Here is a 22,871-nt window from a genome sequence, read left to right as displayed (position 1 = left end):
CAAGTCTATATATGAGCAGAAATATCAGATAAAAGAATCACACAAATATTTAGAATGCATTGGCCCTAGTTTGATACATCCAGAAAATAATTATCCTATGGCCTTTCAAGTCTTTACCTTCAGGCTATTGTTTCTCATACACCACAGGCTACATAGGGAGGCAGGGCTGTACAGTGCTACGAGGGCGTCGCATATTACCCCCAAAAATAGCCTGTGCTAGTAGAATTTTTTATTTTTATTTAAACGTTGCAAACTAATCTTGTTGGCCGTTTTCTATATCTCTCCCTCGGTCTCGCTCCATCTGCCCGAGGAGCCAGGTTACTTACACACTTGCGTGACTGACACTCACACATGCACATAAGGGTACTTGAGAGGTGCTGTCCGTGCTGAAGCAGAGCAGAGCTCATCATAGCGGAGAGAACGAAACGTTCGAGAAAAGCATGCATAGCACGACCTGTAGGCCTGCTGCGATAATCAATAAATCGATTAATCGGTGCGATAGTTAAAATGAATGCAATGATTTTGACGGGCGTGATTTAATTGCTATTTGCGCGTTTGTTTTAATGAGGCGGAACCAGTACCCCTCGTCAGTCACTCTCCGTGTGGGGGGCCACTGGCGTTACTACAGATTTATCAGATGAAGCTGACCACCATTTCTAAAAGCAACCATGTTATCATTATTTGTATTCGCTGCATATTAAATCACTGTAAATACTAATGTTAATCATTGTTTCGTTGTACATATTGTGTATAGTTTATAACGTTATTGTTTTTTACATAACGTTAGTAGCTAGCTAGCCATTCCCGAAACTCATCTACATGCCCCGATTTTAAAATGGTTATCTCCTCTTTGTATACTTTTGTCCTCAAAGTATTCTGCCAGGGAACTTATGGACATGACAGTAGTAGGGATGGGAATCGAAAACCGGTTCCCGTTGGGAACCGGTTCCTAATTGGCCGATGCCTGGAACCGTGTGGCTCCTGTGACTTTCGATTCCCTTAACGCTGCCAGGTTTTTCCTACAGTTGCGCGCGTTAGCATGTAGCCATGGCAGACTCTATTTGATTCCTTAAGGGCTCGAAATTGCCTGGCTTTTGGTCATATGCTCCCGAAATGCTCCCGCTGTTTGGCTACTTCTATGTGCAGTGAAAACTACTTGAATGCTTTAGAACAAAGTCATTGATTTAGTTTAGGGTGAGCTAAAATTAGCCGCGGAGCTATCGCTAGCTAACGTGAGCTAACGCTATTTAATCAAGCTCACAAAGAGAGATAAACAGCTGACAGCGGATAGTACAGGTACAAATACAATAAAACAGCGGGTGGGGACTGTTGTGTAAACATTGTACTCTTTAGTTCACATATAATAAGAGCCGGATTGTTTATTTACTAAGTCTCTACTCTGAGTCCGTCAGACAGGAAGTACCATGGTGCAACATACAAATGTGTCCGTGTAGCAACACAAGCCAATACCTACAGGACAGGGGCCCGGGGAGGGAGCTCTGTGTGTCTGTGTGTGTGTGTGTGTGTGTGTGTGAGACAGAAGTCAGAGGAATAACGACTGTTATTCAATAGATTAAATTAGTTTAAGAATAAAAAAATAAATACATTTTAAGAGAATCTCAAATACATTATTTTATTTAAGTGTAGGCTATAGTTAATGTTTTATTTTTTACAGTTTTTGTATTTTTCTGACATGGTAAATGGCTGCTTTTTTATATAGCGCTTTTATCCAAAGCGCTTTACAATTTGTTCCTTACATTTTACCCAATCACTCACACATTCACACAACGACGGCGCAGGCAACCATGCAAGGTGCCAACCTGCTCATCGGGAGCAGTTAGGGGTTAAGTGTCTTGCTCAAGGACACATCGACACGCTGCCCGGGAGGAGCGGGAATCGAACCGGGAACCTCCGGATTGCCAGACGACTGCTCTACCTCCCGAGCCACTGTCGCCCCTGACATGGGGGCTCAACAATAAATGATAATCAGAAATGTCAAGTTGCATGTTGTTATTCTAACCAGCTTAGTTCTGTTGCATTTCCAATTTATTTATTTAAATTATAAAGTGATCAGGTATCGATAAGAGAATCGATAAAGAATCGAATCGATAAGCAGAATCGATAATGGAATCGTATCGATAAAATCCTATCAATTCCCATCCCTAGACAGTAGTAGTTATAAGGTTTTTGAGCTTGTAACGTTTAGGGGTGCACCGATGTATCGGTCGGGTATCGGTATCGGCCGATAAGTGCCTTGTTGACTGCAATCGGCCGATAAGCTCGAATGTGCCGATGGCAGTAGCCGATGAGTTCAGTCGCGTCCTGCACAACGCCGCCCCCAGTCCCCCACACAAGCTACTGCATCAAAGTTACTACTAAATATTCAACATTCTCTTTTGAGACTCCGCTTCAGACTCTTATCATTTGGCACTAAAAGCTAAACATTGTCACCGATATGGCTGTCCGCAACATGTCATTAATTGTGTACACGAGGTGGTCGCTCAGTGACGACGCTAACATGAGCTAGGTTAGCTAGCATGAGCTACCGGGAGATGGAAAGACTAAAGTTACTGGTGAAAATGTGATTTACGTTGGAATACTCCTTTGCCAACTTGCTGTACTTTGCTTGCAGGTCTGCAGCCATTATTGCTGGATTATGAATAGCCCCAACTTTAGCCAAGGTAACGTTATGGCTAAACCTTTAACGTTAGTTAACGCTAGCTTTCGGTTAGCTGTTCAATGCTAATAACACAACCAAGCGAACCCATCACAGCTCCCCGTCAACACCCCTCTCTCGGGAAGATGGCATTTAAGAAAGTATCTGCTGTTAAAATGACACAAACATTCGTTTTGTGGCATTAACGTTATGTAGTTAGTGTTACACGTTCAATAACATAAGCATAGTATTTACCCGAACTACTAGCTCAGTTCCTTCCATTGCTCATAGAGCCCTGAGAGTTGTACCCAATCCATTCTGCAATCTGTTAATAAAGTTTTCAATCAGACAAATGTATAGAAAGGCTTTGTTTTATTATAACATTTGTTGCAGTAAAATCATTATGTCTCGTTTGGTCATCCTGTGGAGCGCTGGTCGGCGGGCATCTAACGTATTAGCTACGGTAAGCTTGTTGTGGTTCTCGCAAGCAGATCAATGGCGGCATGCCCGGAAGTAGAAAATGAATAAACGCTTGCCGATTGGTGGTAAGAACAGCAGGAGGTGGGTGCTAGCGGTGTGACGTAATTGGCCGAATCGACTGTCAATCAAAATTGTTCTATTGCATTGGTTGAGAGCTCTGGTTGAGACAATTGTATCCAGCTGCAGGCCGCCAGACCATACTGGGAGAGGGATAGTGCTACATGGCGGAATTAATACCATAAACATATTTCTTGATGTTTCCTTTTTTTAAGTAAGTAAAGAGGCCTACAAATACAAACATACACATACAAATATACAGTAGTTTCATTAAAAAAAAAATTACAAAAAAATATATAAAAAAAAAGATTACAAATATTTATTTTTTGCCACAAATATCGGTATCGGCCGATTGTGTTAGTTGAACAATCGGTATCGGTGGCAAATTTTCATATCGGTGCATCCCTAGTAACGTTAGTTAGCTATCATATCAACCGGCTGTTGTGACGTGTAGTTTGCTAGCCGGCATGATGCGTGCAGTGCTTTGCCCCAGAGTGTAGCCACAGGTCTGAGAAGAGACCTGCACATTTTACTCTGTCCCGAAACTCCTCTACATGTCCCGTTTTAAAATGGTTCACGACAGTAGACATTGCTAACGTCTAGTATGTTTAGCGAGGTAACGTTAGCTAGCTTGGTATCTATCAGCTGGCCGTGACGTGGATTAGGCGACAGCACTGAACAGGCTGCCTACTGAACAACAGGCTGCCTACTGGTAAAAGTAGTTATTTTTGTTACGACAAATAAAAAACCTTATAACTACTTTTTTTAGGGATGCACCGATATGAAAATTGGCCGCCGATACCGATACCGATTGTTCAACTAACACTATCGGCCGATACCGATACCGATATTTGTATATAAGTATTTGTAATTTTTTTTATTTATTTTTTTTTTTTTTTTAATGAAACTACTGTATATTTGTATGTGTATGTTTGTATTTGTAGGCCTCTTTACTTACTTAAAAAAAGGAAACATCAAGAAATATGTTTATGGTATCACTATCTCTCTCCCAGTATCGTCTGACGGCCTGCAGAGGGATACTATTTTCTCAACCAGAGCTTTCAACCAATGCAATGGAACCATTCTGGGGGCCTGCAGCGGGATACTATTCTCTCAACCAGAGCTTTCAACCAATGCAATGGAACCATTTTGATTGACAGTCGATTTGGCCAATTACGCCACACCGCTACCACCCACCTCCTGCTGTCCTTACCACCAATCGGCAAGCGTTTATTCATTTTCTACTTTCGGGCATGCCGCCATTGTTCTGTTTGCGAGAGCAGAACACACTTAACGTAGCTACGTTAGCTGCCCGGCCCGCCGACCGGCGCTCCACAGCATGACCAAATGAGACATAATGATTTTACTGCAACAAATGTTATAATAAAACAAAGCCTTTCTATACATTTGTCTGGTTGAAAACCTTATTAACAGATTGCAGAATGTGTAGGTGGGTACGGAATGAGCAACGGAATGGAACCGAGCTATGAACGGACTAACGGAGTAATGCCTTGTTTACTGCTATCTTCGGGTAAATAATATGCTTGTTATTGAACGTGTAACACTAACTATATAACGTTAATGCCACAAAACGAATGTTTGTGTCATTTTAACAGCAGATACTTTCTTAAATGCCATCTTCCCGAGAGATGGTGTTGACGGGGAGTTGTGTTATTAATAGCATTGAACAGCTAACCGAAAGCTAGCGTTAACTATTGTTAAAGGTTTAGCCATAACGTTACCTTGGCTAAAGTTGGGGCTATTCATAATGCAGCAATAATGGCTGCAGACCTGCAAGCAAAGTACAGCAAGTTGGCAAAGGAGTATTCCAACGCAAATCACATTTTCACCAGTAACGTTAGTCTTGCATCTCCCGGTAGCTAATGAACGGACTCGGAGTAATGCCTTGCTGCTATGGGTAATAATAATATGCTGATGTTATTGTCCGTGTAACACTAACTATATAACGTTAATGCCACAAAACGAATGCCTTGTTAATCATAAGTAGTTACTTTGATGCAGTAGCTTGTGTGTGTGTGTGTGGGGGACGGCGGGCGTTGTGCAGGTAGGTCGCGAGTGATTTTTTTTTTTTGCCTTTTGACGCTACACAAATTGATGGGTATTTATCGGCGACTGCTATCGGCACATTTGAGCTTATCGGCCGATAGGCCGATAGCAGTCAACAAGGCACTTATCGGCCGATACCGATACCCGACCGATTTATCGGTGCACCCCTAACTTTTTATTTCAACCAAAAATGCTTAAACAATAATGTTAGTGGTAGAAGGGAACTCATTTTGTGCAAAAATGGAAGTTTGTCCATTTCCATGCGGCAGAATTGTTACAATAGCAGATAATCCATTTTCCCAATGATTAATCCCTATACGGGTGGAACAACCAGTGACGTCAGACTACACCTCCCTATTGCCCTATCATCCACACACAGGATAATCTATTAGACTTGTGTCTCTCAAGCAGACATGTGAGTTGAGTTGCTCTGTCAGTGCAGAGCTTGTCCTCCTCCCCCCGCGGTCTTAATGCTCTGAGCTCCCATCCAATTGACCCGTCTCAAACCTGTCCTTTTTTCTTGATCCTCCAATCACAACTGTTGCGAGGGAAGCAACAGTTGTGATTGGAGGATCAAGAAAAGAGGCGAAGGTTTGAGGTAAATTCTCAGAAAGGATCATCATGCACATGAAGACAGGTGTGTGTATATTATGCACCATAACATTTTATATGAATGGTATATACCCCATGCAGATTTGATCGATTTAACTACACAATGAATGCATGTGTTTGCCTGTTGCTGTTAACTTGGCACACATCATGTGGATCCCACATTGTCTTGTCCCTCCCTACCCCCCTACATGCCTCCCATCTTGCACAAGATCAGGGCATAGGATGAGTAAGCTGCTGCAGAATCAAAAGTTTGGTGCTCATTAGCTGGATGCAGCTACCCATTGGCACGGCACATGATGGAAATTGTTTTAAAAGGGTTTTGAAACCTCCTCATAGCCCCCCTGTAACTATAGGCTGCCACTTTGATACCAGAGAACGGTTTGGTGAGACAAATTGCAGGTGTGTGACGGTTGGAAGGGAGGATGTTTATAGTTTATGAAAGAGGAAATGTATATCGTGCTGCTCAGAGAGGTTGCTGCTAGCGAAGAAACCCGCCCTAGCCAGGTGTTGATATCATGCCTAGTGTTTAAGGTCATCTGGGGTTTACCAACTGTCACCTTGGTATGCCCAGGTGTCAAGAGGAGTAGAGGACGGTTGTATTATGAAGCTAATATCGTTTTTTTCATTCATTCATTCATTCATTCATTCAACCTTTTATTTAAACTCGAGGGACACTGAGGTTTCCCTCATTTACAGTGACATGGAGTATACAACAACAAAAAAGATGGAATAACTCAGACAAAACAAAGATAGTAATCTGCACATTAACACTTTGACTGCCCAAGTGTAATTTCTTATTAGTCCCTTGAATGCCCACATCCACTCCAATGTTAACGTTAATATTGCCTAATCTATGTTTTAAATTATGGCTATGTGTCTAATCTGCCCGTCGCTTATCAAAGACTCATTTTCCAGTCAACATTGTCATGGCAGATTTTTTTTTATCGCATCATTTCCGTTTTCTAGCATTTTGAAAATCACTCGATTTCACGGAAAAAACAACACATTCCATGATAATCGCCTTTACTGGAATATTCTAGAACGTTGTCATTGTTCGGCCATGTCATGAATAGTTTTCAAATAAACGCTAGATTATCGATAGTATATGTGTACGCACTAGTGATGTGACGATTCATCGATTTGCATCGGTGCGCCGGCATACACGTTCACGATGCGAGTGCACTGGTGGAATATGTCCGCATCGGCAAAATTTCAGGCTGAACTCGCGATGCATCTTGTTGTAGCGTCTTTGCATCGGTCAAAAACCGATGCATTCATATAATTTCCTCTCATCCACTTCTGTCAACAAACAGTGGAAGTCGAGGAGACATTAATAGAATTGATCAACATGGCTAATGCTAGTTAGCCGTTCAGCTAACGCTAAACTAGTGTCTAACTAACTAACGTGACTCTGCAACACCAGTTCCATTAGTGAGGGGGGGGGGGGGGGGGGGGGTATATTGAAGACGCTTGACAACAGGGGTTCAAAGATAACTTCACATTTATTGGCAATTCGTTTCTTAATTATATCGCTTCATGCATCCAGGCAGGCTCCGTGTGTTGTTGACGTGTGGACAAGGACATCCTAGTCTAGTGTGTGTGACATCATCAACTGTTGACGGTAACTCAGACGGGGAAGGGCTCTCTCTCTCTCTCTTTCTCTCTCTCTCTCTCTGTTCAATGATTTCAAGTGGCCAAACGTTACAATATAAATAACGTTTATATTAGGGATGCCCCGATCGATCGGCCACCGATCGTTATCGGCCGATAATCAGTATAAATATGCGATCGGTGATCGGTGATAATGCTTTATTTTCGCCGATCGTCAAAACAGATCTCACTCGCTGAGTTCTGTCTCAGACACCGGGAGCTGCACACAGTGCTGCGCGTCTGCTCCTCCTCCAGCTCCTCCCGCACGCATGTAAACACGGGTCTAGTCTAGTCTAGTGGGACGGGACCTCCATGAGCTAACGTTAGCTACCGTTACAAAATGACCCAGTCAACTATTCACTTTTAGTTTAATACATGATGAGGCATTGTCTAACTGAACGGTATCTAGCCGGCTAGCTACTGATAGCTCCTGATATCAACAAATGCTCCAGCAATAGTCTAGTTATCTAGTACTAGTGTATGATACCTCTGTTAGCTCACGTTAGCTTAGCTCACTGTTCAAAACGAAATGTCCCATTCAACTAAATAGTTCACTGAGGCGTTGTCTTAACGTTATATTTCCGGCTAGCAGTAGCTACAGACAGCTCCTGATATCAATGTCTTATAACACTCATTCGATGCATATTCGAAGCCCGGCTTGCGTCGCAGTCACTAACGGGGATAGCTGAGGGAGTAGGGTATATCTGCAGAGCCTAGGGTAAATCTGCAGAGCCGAATGTGATTTGATCAAAGCAGAGTATGTACAAACAGACAGTGGAGATAGCGAGCATTTTGACTTGTTGCGTGGTGGCGTTGTCTCGCAGATAATACAACTACAAGTACAAGTCTAATTATATAATATATATATTTTATAAAAAAAAAAAAAAATTATATAATTTTTTTATTTTTTTTTATTAATCAAAAACGATCGGTATCAGGGGGCGGCTACGTGGCGTAGTGGGCAAGGCACTCGCCACGAAATACTGGAGACGCTGGGCTTGCCTGTTCGAGCCCAGCGCTCCACATTTGCTTTCAGTTTAGCTGGTCGTTCATACTAATACACATTGGCCGTATTAGGGGGTGGGAAACTGATGGGTGGGGATCGGGCATTGTGGACAGCGACTCCTACAGGTCGGTTGGTGCGCCTGCGCAGTAGAATCAGGAAGTGTCAGGGCAGCGTGAGCCTCCCACGCGTTACTCCTCGCCACTGAGAGATCGAGCTGCGCAGCTGAAAAAAGATGCGACTGCTGTTACCTCAAGTACCGGAGGGGACTTGTGCTATGTATGACTTAGTCCACATTGCAGCCGGCTTGTGGGAGGCAAGAAACAGCGTTCAGGGGAGTGACAGGGGAGGGTTGAATTGGATGATACGAAATTGGGATGGGAGAAAATATATAGAAAATGGGAGAAAGAGTGGATCAAAAACAAAAACGATCGGTATCGGATCGGTATCGGCCGATATGGCTCAAGACGATCGGTGATCGGTATCGGTGGCAAAAAACGTGATCGGGGCATCCCTAGTTTATATAAATAAATCATTAAGTCTGCTATAAGCCATTATCCCTTTGTGTATGATTATTATTGTCTCACAGTAGTGTGTATATACATTGTGTGTGTGTTTTTAGCTAAAGTGGATAGAAAAGACAGTTTATGCAAAAGTCTTCTTAGGCACCCAAGAGTTTTTATATAAATTGTCTTACAGTAGATTATTTTATTTTTAATAATAATATAAGCTGCATATAAGGAATACAACCAAATCCTCTGTCATACCATAAAATTGTATCATTATTTTGCATCGTGTTGAATCGCATCGTATCGCATTATGTTGAATCAAATCGTATCGAATCGTAACTCAACAGGGGGTGAATCGTATCGTATCCCATCGCCCGGTGCTTCAAATGTATCGTTAATGTATCGTATCGTTGGCACCGTATCGAGATGCGCATCGCATCGGCCTCAGTGAGGAGATGCACATCCCTAGTACGCACGCACGCTCTTGCGGCGAGCCGAAAATCGAGTCTCCTATTTCCTGACGGCGCGCACAGTCAAACAGCGATAACACACAATCACATAAAAGCTTATATCTCTGTGAAAACGAGTCTGATATCCTAATACTGATAACATAGATTCCTTACCTGAGATCAGATGGTATCCAAATGGTTTATTCCAATTCCCGATCGGCATTCGAAAAAATCGCTCATTTGATTGATCCATCGTGTATACAGTAAAACGCATATTTCCCGCGGCTCCCAGGCTCCAGAGTGAAGCTGGTAGACCCCGGTTACATAAGTGAGAAGTAAAATGTGGAGTGCGGGTTTTTTCCCCCCATTTCATTGAGTCCAATCCAAAAGGGTGATTTACCATCTGGGAGACGATAGGGGGCGCTTTTTTCACATCTGAGCGCCTGGGGTGACTGGATCTCCAACGGTAGGGACAATTGATGCAATATGATTTCAGATCGCTAATAAAAAAAAATGAATAAAACTAATATTCTCGTGAGTGGGCATTCAACCCGCAGGGGGTAAACACGAGAAAACTCTTGGATGGCATTCAAAGTGTTAAAATCAAGTTAAAATAGTATAAAATCAATTACAAAATGAAGTACAATGGTTAAGTAAAGCTATAAATTGTCCAAAGATTGGAAGAGTATTAAAGGGCATTCCAAGAGTATGTATGAAGCACTAAAAGAGAAGGCGGTTTTTCCAAAATTAGAACAAGCTCGGGGAACCTTAAGCCCTAGCCCTATTTTCTGAAAATTACCGTACTTTTCGCACTATAAGCCGCACCTGACTATAAGCCGCAGCAGCTAAATTGAATGATGTGTACATATATAAGCCGCACTGGACTATAAGCCGCATGTGTTTTAATGTTAATTACCATATGTAAGGAGTGGAGCCTGCGGCTTAATTTGACTCAACACGGGAAACCTCACCCGGCCCGGACATGGAAAGGATTGACAGATTGATTGCTCTTTCTCGATTCTGTGGGTGGTGGTGCATGGCCGTTCTTATATTGAGCTTTAAGTTCCCACCTCTACAGAGAATTACTCCCATTGGGACACAATACTGTCGGACAAATAACAAGAATGAACTCATTTGTATTAAGTTTAGCAAATAAGGGAACAGATAAATAACATTTCAATGCAGTAAAAAAAGCAATATTTAGATTTTCGGGTTTTGTCCACATATAAGCCGCACCGTTATATAAGCCGCAGGGTCGAAAAATGGGGGGGAAAAGCCGCGGCTTATAGTCCGAAAAGTACGGTAAGTAAATGGAAGATGGCTCCACTTCTACAAGGTCCATTTGCATGTTCTTGGTATCTAGGGACATCTATGGATCTCAGGGAATGTATTCCCAGTGTCAGAAAATATTGTGTCTGTTACTAGGCTTGAGTAAATTGTAATGAACCAAAGGAGAATATTTCTTTAATTTATTATGAATTTTTTTCATCTTTGGCGTTGAATAACACCATGCTAAAATTGACCAGACCAGATGGAAAATTCAGCATCTTCTTGAGATCACGTGTACAAAAAATTAAGCAAATTAATAAAGGGAAGATGATTAAACGGAAGCATTTGGAGATGCAGTACTGAATTTTGCCATCCGGACACATGCAATTTGAAATATGATTATAGAATATCATCAGGCCTATAAATGACCTTTTTATTATGGCCAAGTTGCACATCTATGGATCAGGCCAAATCTCCCCTTTCCAATGGCAGAGTTCAATCTGGATTTAGTATCACCAGGCGTGCATCATGTAGATAAATATATGCATGGGGGGGGGGGGGGGGGAGACGTATATGCATGGGGGGGAGACTGCCTGCATGTCTCTATTCATAGGTGTACTATAGATTAAAATGCACACTAATATATTATGAATTGAAATGCGCCTAATGTTCCTTGGTTGTGTTGTTATGAAGGCGGATTCCGTGCTGCTGAGGCTTACAGATAGTGTTGTGTTTGATAGTAAGATCATCCACTTGTACACGGTGAGGAAGAAAGGGCCGGCCTGGCAAGAGTTTATGCTTGAAACACGTCGCCTTGTGTGGCCTGTATCGCCCATTATTGTCCTCTACTGCCTTTAATGCACTGCCTTTATCTATGCGCCATTTGAGCAAATGGCCTCCTATTTTTCAGTTTTGAGTTCTACATATTGCACCATCGAGGGGTAAAATGATGACATGCAGCTTAGGCGGCCATTTTGCTCTTATGTCATGCTCAGGTTGGGATTCCTTTCCACACTGTTCCAAGGTGGGAACAGGGTGTAAAGGAATCCCAAACCGACCGTGACATAAGAGCAAAATGGCCTGCGTCACGTGTGAATATGGTTAATGAAGATGACATTTTTATAGGGTCACAAATGAACACATTTATGACACTTTTGTGTCCTTGTTCTAACCTTTTGTCTCTCTTTGCTTTCTTTTTCTCTCGTCTCACAGGCAACAGATTGTAAATGGCTTCTGATGAGAGATGCGGAGATCCTCTGTCTGCCACTGAGCTCCTCTTCACCAGCTTTGAGACTTAAACTGACTGCCGTCTTAAAAGCACAAGAGCCTCACGTGGAAAACCTGGGAGCCCGCCCCTTAGTGGACACCAGACAGCAGTTAGTGGCCTAGTCTCAGACGTCGAGTCATACACACACACTCGCGCACCTAACCTTTTGGTCTTCAGGTTGAGTGTTAAGCATATGGAACAAAACGCGGAACAGATTTTTTCTCTTTTCGATTGTCTTTCTCGTCTCGGAGAACATGGACGCCATCTTTGAATCGGGGTGAGCGTCTCGCGTCATCCCCTCCCTCCTTTCTCTTCAGCAGGGAGGGGTGGGGGATCGGTGTGGTGGTTCCCCCTGCCCCTCCTTTAGGAGTCCTAGTTTAAGTAGGCAACAGACTCACTGCCCATAGCCTAGTGCTCCCTTCCACCACCTCCAGCTTTCTGTCCCCCCCCCCCCCCCCCCCCCCCCTTCATGAAATCCTGCCAGAGCCTCAAGGAAGAGGTGTCCGTCCCAAGCCTAGGTGGGATGTCCCAAGAGGACGGGCGGAGGACACAGGTGTCCCAGTCCTTTTTCCACTCCACTACCCCAGATCTGGACCTGACCGGCAAGCCGTACAAGCGGGAGGGCGGTGGGAAGCCTTACTCTGTGCTGGTAGACAACAAGATGGCGACCAAGAACCCGATGGGGGACGGGACTCTCGGCCAGTTGCCCCCTCAGCATGTGACGGCCCAGCAGCAGCAGCAGCACTACTATAGAGAGGGAGGGTTGGGGCAGGAGCTGGGGGCGCAAGAGTCCCAGGTGGGTGACGGGGCTACCTCCGAGGACAGCGAGGAAGAGGACGACGAGGAAGAGGAGGGCGAAGATGATGATGAGGACGGGGAGGAAAGTTTCAAACGTGAGCAAATAATCGTGGAGGTCAACCTGAACAATCAGACTCTTCACGTATCAAAGGGTGAGAGCAAGGCCATCCCCCAGGCAGAGGACTGCGAGAGGGCCGGTAGTGATGAGGAGGAGGACGAGGTGGAGGACGAGGAGGAAGAGGACGAAGATGAAATAGAGGAGATAGAGGAGAGTCCAGACGAAGTGGAGGAGGACGAGGTAGAAGATGAGGAAGAAGAGAGTCAAAGAACGATAACCAAGAGGGCTCGTCCGGGGTCCGGCGGCGCGACAGCCGGCAGACAGCCGCGCAGGAAGACCGTGAGAATGCCGCTGAGCGTCGCCGCCACCGCCGTCGTGACCGCCAGGGGCAGACGGAAGCGCGCGCCGCCCCCCAAGAGGAAGCGTAAGTTGGCCAGGGCCACGCCTTCCTCCGCCGGCTCCACTGCAGCCGAGGGGGGGACGGGGGACGGCGAGGACAAGGAGCTGCTGACGTGCGAGAAGTGTCCTCGCGTGTTCAACACCCGCTGGTACCTGGAGAAACACATGAACGTCACGCACAGACGCATGCAGATCTGCGACAAGTGCGGCAAGAAGTTTGTTTTGGAGAGTGAGCTGGCCTTACACCAGCAGACAGACTGTGAGAAGAACATCCAGGTAAGAAGCAGCATGCCAATGTGCTCTAATAACCTTGTTGTAGTGTTTAAATCACCTCTTTGTAATGCTCTTAAAGCTACAATATGCAAGATTTTTTTGTTAGAAATGTTCTCCATAACATATCTTAGGGGTAGTTCTGATTGTTGGAACCCTAGCCCTTTTTTTAGTAGAGTCCTTTCTCAGCTAAATCCAAGCTGTTCCTCATCCTTCCTCATACTAGCTCTGGCTAGTTAACCACAAACCAATGGCAAGTCAAGGGGGTCCTGTCTGTACAAGCTGACTTGAGGCTCACTTACTTTCTAAGCATTGTGGAGTACATTTGAGAGTGAGCCTCAGCTTGTATAAAGAGGAGCTCGACCCCATTGACTGTGCATTGGTTTGTGGCTAACTAGCCAGGGCTAGTACTAGGAAGTATGAGGAGCCGCTTGGATTGTGCTGAGAAAGGACTCTTACTAGTCAACAATCATCATTGGTAAGTAAGAAAAGAAATGCAGAGATATTCTCTCAAGTTTCACAGCGAGGCTCTCTCTTCTAACCAATCAGAGAAGCTCAAAGGGAATTCCGTCAGAAATGTAGCTGTTATTTAGTCTACATGGTCCTCATAGCCAGACTGTTGAATGAGGACCACATAATCTTAACCACTAAAAGTGCTAAGGGTGAGGTCATGGCATCACTTGCATTGAAAGCGCTTCTGTGAGTAATGTTACTCACATAATCGCACATGAATGCAGTTGGGCTCTTTGGAGTGTCGGCTTTACAACTACATCCAATTCATGCAATTACAAGACTAGTAAGGAACCACATTATGCAGAAATAGGCGCATATAAAAATCTAAAATAACATATTTCACAGCACGCAATGAATGTTTTTAAGTCTAACCTACATAGGACTACAGTAGCATGAACTGAGCCTGGATATATGTATGTATGAATAAATGAATGAATATAGCGCTTTTCTAGACTCACTCAAACAAGCGCTTTTTACAATATAGGGGGGAATTTGCCTCCTTCACCACCACTGTGTAGCAGTAGCACCCAACCTTGGGCTACGCAGGCTCAATGGCTGCCATACACTGGCACCAGGCACACATCACACGACTACACAATGGCTGAAGGAGAGGAGGCTTGATATCAGCCAATTAACCCTCTGCGGTCTGGGCTATTTTGTGATTGTGACCCCCCCCCCCCCCCCCCCCCCCCCCTGATTGTGGGCGCTTTAGGTGGATTTAATTATTACTATAATAATATGAAGGACAGGTTCATACCTTCAAAATAAGCCATTGCTTGTACAAATCAGACAGATACTTTTCAATCTATTGTGACAAGCCTGGTGGTGTTCAGACTCGTCACGGTTCAAAAGCAAACAAATTCAAATGTCCACAAGTGCAATAACAATCAATAAGAATATTTATTGATTACAGGCAGAATATAGTTCAATGGGCAAATAGAATGGTCGTAAGGGTCAGTACACAAGGGGGTAGGGCTGGGCGATATGGCCTAAATATGATATCACGATATTTTCTGACCTTTCGGCGATACACGATACACATCACGATGTTTTTCTTTTTTACCCCAAACAATTCATTATGAGGCTTACCAAGACAGTATTTGATTTTGCAAGCTAACATTAAAGACAAAATAAAATACCCATGCATTTAGCATTTTTATATTATATATTAGATTTAGATTATTAGATTATATATTGCATATATTTAGCAATGAGATATTATATGATTTAGATATGAAATATGATTAATTGAAAATGGGGGACCCTGATGTAAACAAGACTAAAGTCTTTCTCTGGTCTGCATCCCCTTAACAATTGTATGTATTGAGCTGTACTGTACCCATTCTGCAATATGTTAATAAAGTTTTAAATCAATCAATCAATCAATCAATAGCATTTTAATGAAACTACTGTATATATGTATGTCTCTAAATGTTTTGATGAATTGAAAATGGAGGACCCTTATGTAAAAAAGTCGAAAGTCTTTTTCTGGTCTTCATCCTCCTGTACTGTATTGTACCCATTCTGCAACCCTTTAACAAAGTCTTCACTCATTCATTCTGACGGAAACATATAATTTTGATTGACAGTCGAGTCTGCCAATTACGTCACAGCGCTTGCACCCGCCCTGCTGTTCTTAGCACCAATCGGCAAGCTCCTAGCTTTTTACTTCCTGAATGTCCTGTGGCTGAACAACGTCAACAAGGCTACTAACGTTAGCTCCCCGCGGCCGTCGAGTAGGAGACCAGTGCTAAACAGGATGACTAAATGAGGCATAATGATTTTACTACAACGAATGTTATAATAAAAGCCTTTCCATACATCTGTCTGATTGAAAACTTTATTAACAGACCGCGGAATGGGCATATCTCAGCACGGGCTGAGATATGAACGAGTAACGTGTGGACAGATTGACGCGACACAATCCTCTTGGGCAAAACATCACGATATCCACGATACGTTGAAAAAGTGTATCGTTAATGAACTGTACCCGATATTTATATAATATCGTCATATCGCCCAGCCCTACAAGGGGGGTTCTCAGCCAGTCCAGGGTCCAGTACACAATGAACACCTTCTCGCCTTCACCTCTCCTCTCACTACCTCGCTCTCACCTCGCGAAACTCCATACACAACAATCTCTCTCTCAATACACCAACTCCAACCTCACCTCCACTCCACTCAACTCTCTCTCTATCCTAGTGTATTTGTAGTGTGTGTGTCTGGGGTGTGTGCGACATGGGTGAACTAATGATGCACAGATGTGTTCTATCAGTACTAATCAGCTACCTAATTGTTTCCACTCCTTCCGTGGCAGTAATATCTCCGGTCCTTCACATATCCATGAGAGGGTGGGTGATATCTGCCACACTATGTATGAAACATGCTGATAACACACTATTTATTCCTTAGATACAAGCCCACAAAGTACCCCCCCCCCCGACTTGGCACATTCATTCTGAATCTGAATCCTGTCGCTAGGCCTTATTCATGTGTCGCTGCCCGCTGTCTCCACTTGCAAGTTCACATTAGATTACATTAGATTCATATTTATTGTCATCATACAGCACAGTACAATGAAAAGAGGTTTAGCTTCCAACCAGAGTGCAAATGTAACAGTAAAGTGCAATAGTAATATACAATGAATGTACAGGTGATTAAACTGGGTATAAATATATAAATTAATACTACTACTGAGTGAGTTATAGTGCTAATCAGATGTATGTACAGAGTTAATTAATATGTACAGTGATACAGGTATAAAGACACTATGGTAGGTCATACTGGCCATCAGTGTAACTAGTAAGTGTAGGTAAGGGATATGTACAGATATAGCATCTATATATAGATATGTAAAAAGTATTATGCAGTTATGTACAGACATGTGGATAGATTATATGGTGTATATATATATATATATATATATATAATACAGCATTATTGTACATGCTATCATGTACAATGGGGGTGACTGGCTCGGGAGGTAGAGCAGTTGTCTGGTAATCCGGATGTTCCCGATTCGATTCCCGCTCCTCCTGGGCAGCGCGTCCAAGTGTCGAGACACTTAACCCCTAATTGCTCCTGATGAGCAGGTTGGCACCTTGCATGGTTGCCTCTGCCGTCGGTGTGTAAATGTGAGTGAATGGGTGAAATGTGAGGAACAAATTGTAAAGCGCTTTGAATTTATTTTATTTCCAAGAGCTTTAAAGTACCCATTGCAGAGCACCAAGTATCTAAACATCACCACTGAGCTTTTGCCAGCTCAGACATTTTGTGTGTGTTTGATAAGCTAGGAGGATTTAATGAGTTAAATCCACAAGGCGACCATATTTAAGCACTTGGTCCATTTCAAGTTGTTGGAGCAGATCCCGATGTATTTCAGTGAGCCAATACTAAACTGGCACTACACACTGAACAACAACAAACTGCTCCAGTGATTAGAGTAGATTCTAAATAATGTATTGTCATTATTATGCAGCACCAGTACAGTACAGTACAGTACAGTACAATGGAAATAAGTTTGGCATCCAACCAGAGTGCGAATGTAACAGTTAAGTGCAATAGTAATATATTACCTGTACATTGTATATTACTATTGCACCTTACGACACATAGATTGCACTCTGGTTGGCAAATGTAACAACCAAACCTCTTTTCATTGTACTGTACTTGTGCTGTATAATGACGATACATTTGAATCGAATCGAATCACTGGAGCAGTTTGTTGTTGTTCAGTATGCAGGGGACAGTTTGGCCAGCAGAGGGAGCCGGCGTGTAAGAAACTAGTCGAGGCCCTGAACTTGAGCCGTCTGGATTTCATCCATAAAGAATTAACCCACGTCTACCTTCCAGTCTGCGACTCGGGATTCTCTCTTTTTTTTTAAAAACTTTGACCAGACAGCTGGTTCTTTTTAGCGTTTATCGCTTTTTCTGGTCAAGCATGACCGACAGAAACAGGTTGAATGGGATATAGATCAGGGGAAGACACTCTGAGAAAATACGGCGAGTCCGGGAGTCGAACTCGTGTACCCCAGATCCGTGACGCGCACGGTTGTCCCCGACGCCGAAATAGCGCCGAGATACGCGGTGAGCTACTGGAGCTCGCCGACTCGGGATTCTTATTGATCAGCCTGGTTCCAGATTGGAATCACCTGGTCTTTACGGTGTATGTTTGTTTCTTATGCTTCCCAGTGTGTCTCCTGCAATAAGTCCTTCAAGAAGCTTTGGTCGCTGCATGAGCACATTAAGATCGTGCACGGCTATGCAGAGAAGAAGTTCTCCTGTGAGATCTGTGAGAAGAAGTTCTACACCATGGCTCACGTCCGTAAGCACATGGTTGGTAAGTGGAGAGGCCAGTATTGTCCCGTTCTCTGCCCCTGAACTAGTGTCCCTGCTTCCTGTGGGCACTGACTGCTCTGGTGCCACACCACACTTGTTTAACCTCCAGAAAAAACAGCATGACGATGTGTCAGTGTTTCCTCTACATCACCACCGCCGCCACAACTGCTACTGCTAGGGAACAATTGGAATTAACAAAGCATTATGATTTAGCTTAATTTCCCTCCTAAAAGCTACAAACGGGCATGGGCCTGGTGTGTGGATGTAGTGAGACGGGCAAGGATTCATCAACATGTATGTCACAAATACTTTTTCCAACCAATGTATCAAAATGAACTATAAAATACTGGTGGGAAGGCGAGTGTGATTTGTGAACATTCATGAATTAACGTTCTACCTATTGTTTTACGCCATGTTAAAAAAAAAGACTAATAATAATTAGTGCTGTCAGGCGATTACATTTTTTTTATCTAATTAATTACAGGATTTGTAATAAATTTATCGCATTTTAATCGCATAACCATTTTAGGGCTGATATTCTATATTATATAATCATATTTCAAATGACATGTGTCCGGATGGCAGAATTCAGTACTGTATCTACAAAACCTTCTGTTTAATCATCCATTTATTCATTTGCTTAGACTTTTCAGGTCTGGTCAATTTTAGCATGGTGTTATTCACAGTCAAAGATAAAAAATAATTGAATTGATATTCTCATTTGTTTCATTACAATTTACTCAAGCCTAGTAACAGACACAGTATTTCTGACACTGGGAATACATTCCCTGAGATCCATCTATGTCCCTAGAATCAGATACTAAGATACTAAAAGAATTAATAAATAAAGGTTTGCGATGAGAAAGTGGTGTAAACTGTTTCGTCCATTATTGCCCACTTACACCAGTCTGACTGGTGAAATTCTATGGATGCGCCAATATGAAAATTGTGGCAGATGTGTTATAATGCACTTTCTTTTCCCGTTCCTACAGTAATCCAGTTTTGTATAAACTGAAATTGATAAAACATGCCATTGTAAAATGGGAAATAATCTTAATCTTAATTTCTGTCTATTTCAATGTTATACCTTGCTGGTTCCTGGCTGTGTGTGAACCACTATGCTTTGCTCGCTTCATATCACAGCCGGGCAAATGAACATGGACTGGAATTAACTTTTGATCTTCCGGGGTGACGGCCCTGACGGGATGTCATTTTATTTGACTAAATCAGAAGTATGACACGTTTATATTACCTAAACACACCAGTCACTTATTTGTCGACGTTGAAATGGTCCAACTTCTCTTATTTTCTTAGTTTTATTCAGTTTTATTCACTTCTCACAAAACTACATAGTGTACCTTTTTTAAATACATTTTTTTTAAATCACAATCAGCCAATATTGTGCATCCCTAGGAAACAAAAATAATATTGTAATTCTAAATGTTTCACAGTACACAAAGTGTTATGATTTGATTGTTGTTGATTGTTCCTCCGTTTGACGGTATTAAAAAGCTAAAATAATATCCCATGGGCAATAGAATATTACGTCAATTATACTTTGGTTTGGGTTGTTTGGAAAGTCAATCAAAATCATGTGAATATCATGTGAATGGGATATTATCACAAGATGACACTAAACCTCTACTGTCTTCAACTATGAATGAACACACCACTCTAACTTACCATCTTTAGATAATAAAGTTTGAAAACATTGTTCCTCTGAACATTTAAAATTGAGTTATATGGTTCTTAATCTGAGGCACTTGATTATTGAAAGAAATGCAGGCCTTTCAGATTTAAATCTCTATCTCAGTTTATTTGACTTACTTGACTTAAGCCTTTGCACTCCCTGCGGAGCATAGGCCACTCAGTTTATTTACCGGGATCTAATTTATTACAAAAACATCAGGTTTATAGCTTTGAAATTCAAACATCCAACAGCTGGTGTCAGTATATTGATAAAAGTACCTTCAGTGGTTGCAATATTGCATATTTGTTTCCCACTTCCCCGCTACTAATTTCAGCAAATACCTTCATGTTTTGTGATGAGCTATATGTCCAGATGTCTCAACAGTTTCCCCCCTTCTGTCTGTCCCTCCCCCAGCTCACACTAAGGACATGCCATTTACATGTGAGACGTGCGGGAAGTCGTTTAAACGCAGCATGTCGCTAAAGGTTCACTCACTTCAGCACTCTGGAGAAAAACCCTTCCGTTGTGAGGTGAGACACATGTAACGCTTCTCTCTCTGTTCTTTCTCTGTTCTTTCTCTCTCACTGCTGCTTTAAAAATAATATGGGTTACTATATTAAAGGACGTTTGACATAACATACAGCACACAGAGAGGTGGGGCTTTTTTAAATTTGTATTACTTAACCTTTAATTATACATATGTCAACCAGCCTATATTCCACAGTTGGGTGTGGGACTTTTCCCCATAAATTATAGGTTTGTTTGTTTTTATTATACTGTACACGCCTATCTACATGCGTACATGCATTTAGGGAAACCTGGAGTTATACCAGAGACTAGGTGCTGTCACAAAACAGCACAGCAGCACAGAAGGATCTGGAGAGGGTGATCCATGCCTTTATCTCGACCCGGCTGGATTACTGCAATGCGTTGTATGTTGGCATTGACCAGTTGCTGCTCCGTCGCCTGCAACTGGTACAAAATGCGGCTGCCCGTCTTCTTTCCGGTACCAGGAAACGTGACCACATCACACAAGTTCTGGCTTCTCTCCACTGGCTCCCCGTCCGTTTCCATATCGATTTTAAACTTTTACTGACTGTTTTTAAAGCACTACACGGGCTGGCTCCACTGTACTTAGCTGAGCTCCTGCATCACCCCACCCCATCCAGAGCTCTAAGGTCTGCTGACCAGCTGCTGCTGGAGGTGCCTAGGACCAGGCTTAAAACCAGGGGAGATGGAGCCTTTGCTGTTGCTGCCCCCCGACTCTGGAACAGCCTCCCCCCACATAAGATCTGAAACACGAATTTTCGAATAGCACTTTTGCTAGAAAGGTCTCATCTAGGGCTGGGCGATTCTTGCTTAATGTGAATCACGATTTTTCTCTCTAAGAATTGAGATCACGATTCTCTTGCGATTCTTATTTTTTCAATAAAATCATTTAACCCTTTATTCGCCAAGGACGAGTTTCCACGTCATTCTCCGCCATGCGTAATCTGCCAATGCCGCCGTAAGGCGTCTTTGAGATCAATATTTCAAAAATCTGTGATGGCAATCATATTTTATCCACGGAGTCTTGAGATCTCCTGTTGATCTCCTCTCAACTCTCCAACGGTTCAAGAGCGCCATCTGGTGGCCGATCGGCGGATCGACCAAACAGGAAGTGACGCGCCGGAAGTGGTGCTCGCCCATATTTCGTCCGGGCAATCGCTATCGTTAGCAGGACTCCATCTTGATACACTGGACATCGATCGGTTGCAAATAACTCGATAAACAACATGATTTGGACGTATATATTATTATACAACCTGGAAATGGATCGCATATATCAACATCCCATAATCGAGAACTTTCTGCTCCACGCGGACCACCCAACGGTCAGAGGAAGATGCGGTAAGTTTTAGCGTGTTTGAATAATATGATCCATATAAACTGCTGTGATCTATGTATCGCCCATACTACATGATTTAACGTCGGCCACGGACTTATAAACCCCCCCCCTCCGGTCACCAGCAGATGATGAGGCATGACGCTTAGGACCTTGCACAATTGAAAGTTTTAATATGACGTCAATCGGTATCAAACTACATTTGATGATGTAATATAATGTATTTAGGGCTATAAATCACGTTCTGCAGAATGCTGCAGAAAACGATAAAAACATAATTTATACTTTATACCGTATTTTAGTATGAATATGTGAATGAAAAAGTAGAACGTTGCTACATCCTAAACGATAGATACTTGAGGTTGAATGGGCCATAGTAATGTCAATTTAGCAATACAATTTAAAATGTTATAGCCCTGCAAAGAAGGGGAACATCTCCATAGACAAATAGAGCTGGCAGAGGACGGTATAAGGATGGATATAAGCGTGGCAGAGAAAGGGTTAAAAAGTAAAGTAAAAAAATATATAATAATAATACTAATAAAAAAAAAATTATAAAAAAAGATATCGCCATAACTTAGAAATGAGATTGCATAGGCCATAATTGCCCAGCCCTAGTCCCATCCCTACCCAGAGCCTAGAGGTTTTTAAATCATTGCTCAAAACACACTTCTTTTCCCTGGCCTTTGACCAGAGCTAGCATGCCACTACATATGACGTCCGCTGTCACTCTGGACTTTTTATCCAATTTTCCTGTCTCTTTTTATATTGCACTTTGCCCTTGCTTTCTTAAATGTACCGTACTATACCTTTTGTCTGTAATTTGTGTATTTTATTGCATTGTATGTGTTTGTCATGTGAAGCACTTTGGTTTGGCTTTTAGTCATTTGTAAATGTGCTA

General features: G+C 42.7%; 1 protein-coding gene across 2 annotated transcripts in view; it reads left to right on the top strand.

Moving 5' to 3' along the window:
• znf652 (zinc finger protein 652) overlaps nt 1-22,871 on the top strand; it is a 46,825-nt gene that overhangs the window by 11,585 nt on the left and 12,369 nt on the right. For both annotated transcript variants that reach the window (XM_084328646.1, XM_084328647.1), the window contains exons 2-4: nt 11,965-13,550; nt 18,249-18,396; nt 20,500-20,615. In XM_084328646.1, the coding sequence (XP_084184772.1) occupies nt 12,489-13,550; nt 18,249-18,396; nt 20,500-20,615 (1,326 nt within the window). In that variant the 5' untranslated portion in view covers nt 11,965-12,488. The remainder of the gene's footprint in view (nt 1-11,964; nt 13,551-18,248; nt 18,397-20,499; nt 20,616-22,871) is intronic.

Source organism: Notolepis coatsorum, assembly GCF_963971535.1.
Source record: "Notolepis coatsorum genome assembly, chromosome: 14".
NCBI lineage: Eukaryota > Metazoa > Chordata > Actinopteri > Aulopiformes > Paralepididae > Notolepis > Notolepis coatsorum.
This window is presented reverse-complemented; position numbering and strand designations above follow the sequence as displayed.